At 36.8% G+C, this 8038-nt stretch overlaps 1 protein-coding gene across 5 annotated transcripts; it reads right to left on the reverse strand.

Annotated features, from left to right (window-relative positions):
* Positions 1–2668: 2668 nt before the first annotated feature.
* On the reverse strand, positions 2669–7153 carry LOC107662272 (E3 ubiquitin-protein ligase MARCH3-like). Of its 5 annotated transcripts, none has more exons than XM_016452225.1 (5): positions 7035–7153; positions 6071–6265; positions 4612–4816; positions 3127–3333; positions 2669–2848 (listed from the first exon to the last, which is right to left on the reverse strand). In XM_016452225.1, exons 2-5 carry the CDS (start codon positions 6223–6225, stop codon positions 2690–2692), a joined length of 726 nt encoding a protein of 241 aa, XP_016307711.1. In that variant the 5' UTR covers positions 6226–6265; positions 7035–7153; the 3' UTR covers positions 2669–2689. The 5 variants fall into 5 exon arrangements, with proteins under 5 accessions (XP_016307711.1, XP_016307710.1, XP_016307712.1 ...); XM_016452224.1 differs by having other exon boundaries at positions 6071–6252; positions 7035–7150; XM_016452226.1 differs by lacking the exon at positions 7035–7153 and adding an exon at positions 6755–6838.
* Positions 7154–8038: the final 885 nt, after the last annotated feature.

Below are 8038 nucleotides of genomic sequence, written 5' to 3' on the forward strand. Positions count from 1 at the left end.
ACAGATTCTAGCCTACGTCTTGGAATATGACCCAAATAAGAATTTTCACCGTATACTGTCATCTGAACAAGTAAGTAACACATCTGCCATGTTTGTTCTGACCAACTGTGGAAAAAAGCATTACCATAAATCACGCTATATGGTGATTTAATCTAAAGATTGGTTAGCTCATATCACATCAAACCGTTCAAATTATTATTATTGTTGTACTTTATTCTCAAATGATTAATGTTAACAACATCAGCATTGGTGACTATGAGTACAGTGTGTATTAGCGTGTAGATTTCAATTTCTGCAGTCTAATCTAATTGTCGTACTCTTCGAATTTCATATTAAGAAATTCTTTTAACCCAAAAAGCAAATTATGCTCCCTTTTTTCATAAACACATAATCCTTTCTGGATTACAATCCGCCATCAAAATGATACATTGAATTATTCTAGCAGCTGTGAGAAAAGGCTATAAACGATCCGCCACCTGCAGGATCCTCACATGCGATAGACTAGTAGCCGGGACAACTTCTTTATGTTTACAGACGTGACGTAATGACGCAGCAGCATGCTCGAATTTCCCGTGCAAACCTACCTGTACAACTCAAATTAGAAAACATTATTATAAGCTAACCGTTGTGAATCGGGCTAAAGTAAGGCGATAGTTTTGAACACTGGCTGGTTATGTACTTGCTCAAATATTGATTTCGGATCATTTTTAACCAAAAAAGGTTAAGGACTGCAGCTTTAAGAGATGCAAACAACAGAGTTCAACTAAAGATTTTTGGTGGCTGTAGGCTGAACATAAGGACAGGTGACAGGTGATTTATTTACTGCAGATGCTCTTGTCATTAATAACACCAAAGACATCAATAATTTTGCAGTTTAGAGGCAAACATTGGTTTTTTCTTAAAATGCCTAAAAAAAGAAAAGTGCTTCTCTAGACTCTGAGCTGTTACTGTGCAAATGATGCAATTATTGGACAATGAGTTCAATAGCAGAGATGCATGATTCCCTTCATCTCTCTTTTAAGCACTGTTCTTGTTAACTAATGTTACCATTACGATTTACTGTTACTCATTTTGCCAATGGGTAAAATCTGTGCTGTTCTCACATAGAATTTGATAAACTCACCAATCACGCCTATCAAGTCTTTTTGTATGTCATTTCCTCAGTTGCGCACATTAGCCTAACATTGAACTACTGTGGTTCGCCTGCTTGTAAATCATCTCAAAGTGTGAATACTAACACATACTGCTCTTTTACTGAATGCAGATCCATTCGCCTCACTGAATGGAGCTATTTGTATTCTGACTGTGTTGAAGTGAGGAAAACTAGCCAGTCTGTTGTTCACTAGATGCTGTACGATCATGCATCTTCTCTCTGAATGATTCAGAAACACCCTCAGGTTATTTGTACCAGCAATGTAAGGGTAAAAAAAAATGTAAAACCTGTTTTTATTTGCTTGTTTCTCACTTTCACAATTGGAATCAAATCATGTCCTCATTCAGACTATTTCAACATAAAAACTTAAGTTTAAGTACAATCAACTTGGTTGTACAAGTCATTTCAACTTAATTTACATTAAACTGACTTAAAATATCAAGTTGATGTTCATTTAACAAAAGGTGCTCAATTTATTTTGATGAGTTACAGTAATGTAAAACATAAGTTGGCATGACTTACCAATCATATCATCTTTTACAGTGCAGAAATGCGGACAGATAGAGAGAGTCAAAAGATTATATCAAAAGAGATATTCAACCCATTCACCTGAAATTTGCTGTTGAATTGGACTGACAATTCGTATTTTAGGTTGTGGTGACTGGTGCCAAATTTGAATGAATTCATTAAAATAAAATAATTTGCAACTTTACACTTCCGTTCAAATGTTTAGGGTGAGAAAAAAAAAGTCTCTTCTGCTCACCAAGACTGCATTTATTTAATCAAAAATACAGTAAAAACAGCAGTATTGTGAAATATTATTGCAATTTCAAATAACTGTTTTCTATTTGAATTTCAATGTTTTATTCCTGTGATCAAAGCTGAATTTTCAGCATCATTACTCCAGTCTTCAGTGTCACATGATCCTTCAGAAATCATTCTAATATGCTGATTGGCTGCTCAAGAAACATTTATTATTATTATTATTACTACCATTTTTGGAGACATTTGTGCTGCTTAATATTTTTGTGGAAAGTGTAAGAAAAATATTCAGGATTCTTTGATGAATAGAAAGGAATGATTTACTGTGACTTTTGATTAATTTAACTCATCCTTGCTGAAAAAAAGTGTATATTTTCTCATGTTAATTATGAAGCAGTTTTGTAAGGTAAAACCTACAGGTATACATAGCTCAATCGTTATAATCTCACCATTTTTCTCTGGTTTATTTATGAAGACGTGTTCTTTTCCTGCATTTCCATGCATTTCAGATGCTGACATTTTCTGACTGAAACGTTCCTTGTTTTAAAGTCTTCCATTATTTAAAAACACAAGTGAAGATGAAGCCATCCACTTCAAAAGGGTTTCACTCTAAATTAGGACATCGCTTCAGTTCAGCATGTGAGTTCCAAATCAGAATGTCACTCCAGATCTAAGAGTGACTCGAAATCAGGGCTTCACACAAAATCAGGACATCATGAAATCAGGGTTTTTCTGAAGTAGCCAGCTGTTTTCTTCCTGGTGATGTTTCAGGCACTATACCATGGTCTCCTTATTCTTGTATTTGCACAAGAAGTGCATTGTTAGATGTTTTGGTCTCAGGTGTGTCTTCACAGGATGGGGAATCTGTAGCCGGACGCTGGGATTTGTCTCGTTCCACATCCTGAAGAGATGAATGTGGTAACGTAGGGATACCTGCGGTTAAAAAGGAAGATCATGTGGAAAAGTTAGAACCATTTTTTCATCATTTGACATTTTATACACTTGTACAAATTTGTTGTTCATTTTTCAATTTTGACATTTTTCTTTATTCGATTTTCACTGTATCATCCTGGGTGTCATAAATCTAATTAATGTGTGTTTTTGTTTTCTAAATCAGAGTAGTTTCTTATGCTGCACCAGTTGGAAACACTGCAGGTGTAAAATGTCATTGCACTTTCGTTTTGCTACACTGAAAACAAGAGTAAACTTACAACAGTCCAGAAGAGGTAAATAGTGAAGAGTGTCAGTGTGAGAACAATGAGTCCCACGGCCTCCATGCCGTTGCTGTAGTACAGATCCATGGCTCCCTGCACACACAGCCAGCCTGACAGACCCGCTAAGGGTGTTATGAACAGGAAACATATGGCATCTCCGCACAGCGTCCGTCTCTGCTGCTGCATGGAAGGTGTGGTGAACCACTGCAGCCACGGAAAACAGCTCATTAGGAGGGGTTTATACTTGAATTAAGGCAGTTTGAAAGCTTATTTCATGTGTTTTTTGGTTAATAACTCAAATTTTTTTATTACCTTTTTACAAATGGAGCTTAAAATTCAGACAACTTAAGATAAAGAAAAACATTTATTTGCAACCATCCATATCACAAAACCACTTTACATAATGCATAGATAAGTGCATATTATAATTCAGCAAATGTAAAAAGAATAAGAAATACATGCAGAAAGAAAAAAGAATGAAAGAAAGAAAATTAAAAAAGAAAGAATGAATGAATGAAAAGATGACAGACAGACAGACAGACAGATAGATGACAGACAGACAGAAGACAGACAGAACAGATAGATGACAGACAGACAGACAGACAGACAGACAGATAGATGACAGACAGACAGACAGACAGACAGACAGATAGATGACAGACAGACAGACAGACAGACAGACAGATAGATGACAGACAGACAGACAGACAGACAGACAGATAGATGACAGACAGACAGACAGACAGACAGACAGATAGATGACAGACAGACAGACAGACAGACAGACAGATAGATAGATAGATAGATAGATAGATAGATAGATAGAGAGATAGATCAAACAGCTAAATCCATCATGAAATCACTGGTTCTGTAATGTGAGTAAGGACTGTTGTGTCATCTTCCTGTCCTCTGCCCAAACATGAGATAAGCAGCAGCGACAGGGATAAGATCCTCATCTAATCTCATTTTCCTGCTAAGTGGATCAGTGTTTAAAAGAAGCCGAGGGAATGCAGACCTGCCAATATGTGAAGCGGGGACACGACTCAGACTCAAGAGTGACTGACTGCAGGAGAACGGATGCTAATAATGCCGCTTAAAAACACTTTCCATCTGACTATTATGGAGAGAGTGTTATTATATATGTCCATTTACAGTTTTAGTTCTCTTTATTCCAGTGTCTCACATAAACTCTGAAGTCAGACTGACAGACTGATGCAGTACATGTCAGCTGAGGTCACATAATATCTAAGTTTCCATAGCAACATGCAGCCACCAACAGAATTACAGAAAGCGTAAATAGTCGGTTCTCAAGATGCAGTTTTATCACCTGCTGAACCTGCAAAATGAGAATAAATGGAGCTAAAAAATAGTTTTTCATTGACGTCAAAAGTGGGTTGAATGTTTACAACTGTGCAAATTGTAGAGGATTTTATCCTTCAGAGGATAAAAATCATTCCCAAGCACTGCTGCTGATGATTTTACCTCGGTGAGCGGTTTGGGAAGTCTCTCCAGAGCGAACTCAAAGTGGCAGAGCTCACAGTGGCTGGGGCCGGAGGGCGGGAGCCAGCGCTCCAGACAAACATGGTGCACCATCGCCAGAGAGCCGGCACACTCACAGGGAGATAACAGATCACCCGTGCCGCTGCCTTCATGACAGATACGACAGAACGGCTCGTCAGCGTTCAGACTGAAAACAGAGACCCAGATATCAACCATCAATTCTGCAGATACAGAGAACAATAGCTACACTCTAAAATATGCTGGGTTGTTTCAACCCAATGTTGGGTCAAATATGGACTAACCCAACTGTTGGGTTAGTCCAAATTTGACCCAAAGTTGGGTTGAACAAACCCAGCATTTTTTAGAGTGTAAAGATCACACAAGATTCCAGGATACTACATTAAATATTTATGAGCCAAAAAGCTTTTTAAAGTAATAGTTCACCTAAAAATGAAAATGTATTCACCCGCAGGCCACCCAAGATTAGTTTCTTTTTTTGTCAGAACAGATTTGTAGAAATGTAGCATTACATCCTCTGCAGTGAATGGGTGCCGTCAGAATGAGAGTCCAAACAGTTGATAAAAACATCACAATAATCCACACCACTCCAGTGCATCGATTAACATCTTGTGAAGTGAAAAGCTGGGTGTTTTTAATAAACAAATCCATCATTAAGGTGTTTTAACTGGCCAAAAAATAAATAATTCATAATAACACATCAGTGAAATCAGAGACGGCACCCATTCACTACAGAGGATCCACTGGTGAGCAAGTGATGTAATGATAAATTTCTACAAATCTGTTCTGATGAAGAAACAAACTCATTTACATGGATTGAGGGTGAGCACACTTTGAGCAAATTCATTTTGGGTGAAAATTCAGCTTTGAATCACAGGAATAAATTACATTTGAAATATAATGAAAAGTTATTTTAAATTGTAATAATATTTACTGTTTTTACTGTGTTTTTGATCAAATAAAAATTCAGCCTTGGTGAGCATAAAAGACTCTTCAAAAACATTAAAAAGTTGCAATTTTTTGTTTGTTTTTTTTACAGCTTCAATAGTTCATTTTATTATGAAAATGTACTGTAACTTTCACAACTCACAACTTCATCCACAACGCAATATCAAGCAGCAAAAATGTCAACTTTCTGACGTCAAATGTATAAATACGTACACGGGACTGCACACAATTACATGTTACCAATGTCTAATGGGACATCAGATTCTTTGTGCCATTTGGCTGAATGACTTCCTCAAATCTTGCCTTGGAGGTCCAATGCCCTGCAGACTTTACCTTCAACCCTAATCAAACACACCTGAGCAAGTTCATCAAGGTCTTCAGGATCCCTAGAAAATCACAGGTAAGTGAGTTTGATCAGGGTTTGAGTTAAACTCAGCAGGGCAGTGGTCCTCCAGGAACCCTGATTTTGACCCACCTGATGCCGCCGTGTACAGGGATCACAGAAGAAACATAAGTGCTACTGTGAATGGCCTCCTGTACAGGATCCGTGGAGGTCTCAGCATCCGGTTTCACCAGAACCACAGAATCCGGACCAGCACTGAGTCCAGCTGATGACTCCTCACAGAGCATGACTGCTATACATGAGGCTGTTCATTCCTGAAAGTGCAAGCTGAGAGACACAGAGAGATGAGGGACATGTGATCAAATCAATGAAGAGACACTGACAGAACAATAGAGACAGGAGCCCGAGTTTGCATACATTAGCTTTGTGTGAGGAACAGACTGAAACAGCTGCTTATTTACATGATTATGATTTACTCAATTTTATGTAAAGAACTGCATTTAATATGAACATGAATGAGTATGTGATTTGTTAGCTCCTATTTTTAGGAATAATTGATTTCAGTGAATAATGACTGCGATGTGTATACGTATATATATATATATATATATATATATATATATACACACACACATATATACACACATATATACATTGTGTATGTATATGTATATATATATATTAGGGATGCACCGATACCACTTTTTCCAGTACTCGCCCGATACCGATGTTTGTGAATATGTTTTTTTTTTTTTCAGTTAAAATACAGCAAAATCAGTAATTCGCTCCAAAAGTTGTTTCTGAAAGATGCCTTGCCTCTCTGAAATTCTCACTGGTCAACAGATGCTTGTGTCAGACAGCAAAAGTTCAAAGTTTTGGTTGCATGACGGAGCATCACTTTTGCAGACCATTGCTTTTCTCCTCTACATCCTTATGATGAACCATCAATGGAGTCACAATGTTCTCTGAAGCAACATCAACTCTATAGGCATACACCATTTTACCAAACAGACACCTCCTAAAACAGCTGTAAAATCAGCATTCAGTGACTTAGCAATTAGAAAATCAATGAGTTTTTAGAAAGTTAGGAACTTACCATCAGACAGACCATGTTCTCCATCCAAACTCTCCATAACACAGGCTCTGAAGGCTTAATCCAGTCAATCGTCACCTGTGGCTTTTCATTTTCCTGATATGCTAATCGAAGAGGGTCTAAGCTTTGACTGTAAACTGTTGCAGACATAACAACAACAACAACAAATGGTGAAAGTGTTGGCCTCATCATGGACCAGGTCTAATTTTAGCCCGCTGGTCTAAGAGCAGCCTGATCTCCGGCTAAATACCTTATTATCTTGTTTGCAGACTGATGTCTATAATGGTGCAACTATAATTCACTCTAACCCATTGCTACATTTGAGTAGGTAATTTTTGCTAAAGTATTATTGTGTTGCCAATTTAGAGCTCACATGGTCTGGTGGAGCGTCAGTGTTATTACAGTATATTCATACTTGGACATCTTTCACTCTTTATAAAATAGGGTTACAATTTATAGATGCTTTTATCCAAACTTTTATTCCATTCAAGAGATAATCTTATCAGTTTTTGCATTCACTGGGAATTAAACTCATGATCTTGTTGCTAGTATCATGTACTCTACTGTTTGAGCAACAAGAATGCTGTTAAAATGGTTAATTAATAAATAAATGCACGTACTTATTTAATCCTCTTTGTCCCAGGCCAATTCACACAATATCACCACGGGATCTGTTTCACCGTTAAAATATATAAAAAATAGTTTCAAAAAAAATATTAATCACATAATATATTTATCTTCAGTATTAATCTTTTAAATATTACATAATAATAATCCCTAATAATAATCTTTATATATTGCATATACATACTTACATTTATTTATAAAGGCTACATTGCTATTTGCACTTCTGGTGAGATCACTGATATATTATAGATCAGTGGGTGAGATGCTAACTGCATTTCATTGGCCCTGTACTTGTACTCTGCACAATGACAATAAAGTTGAATCTAATTTAATTTAATCTAGTCTAACTGGATTTTAGTAAATATTAAAATACCTATTAT

This window comes from Sinocyclocheilus anshuiensis, unplaced genomic scaffold (assembly GCF_001515605.1).
Source record: "Sinocyclocheilus anshuiensis isolate Anshui unplaced genomic scaffold, SAMN03320099.WGS_v1.1 scaffold579, whole genome shotgun sequence".
Lineage (NCBI taxonomy): Eukaryota > Metazoa > Chordata > Actinopteri > Cypriniformes > Cyprinidae > Sinocyclocheilus > Sinocyclocheilus anshuiensis.

Excerpts from the sequence above, each read along its gene's own strand:
- LOC107662272 (XM_016452225.1), bottom strand. The coding sequence starts at position 6,225 with ATGCTCTGTGAGGAGTCATCAGCTGGACTCAGTGCTGGTCCGGATTCT. Across the intron at positions 3,334-4,611 it reads TTCCCAAACCGCTCACCGAG|TGGTTCACCACACCTTCCAT; the intron begins GTAAAATCATCA and ends CCGTGGCTGCAG. Across the intron at positions 2,849-3,126 it reads TTTACCTCTTCTGGACTGTT|GTATCCCTACGTTACCACAT; the intron begins GTAAGTTTACTC and ends TTTTAACCGCAG.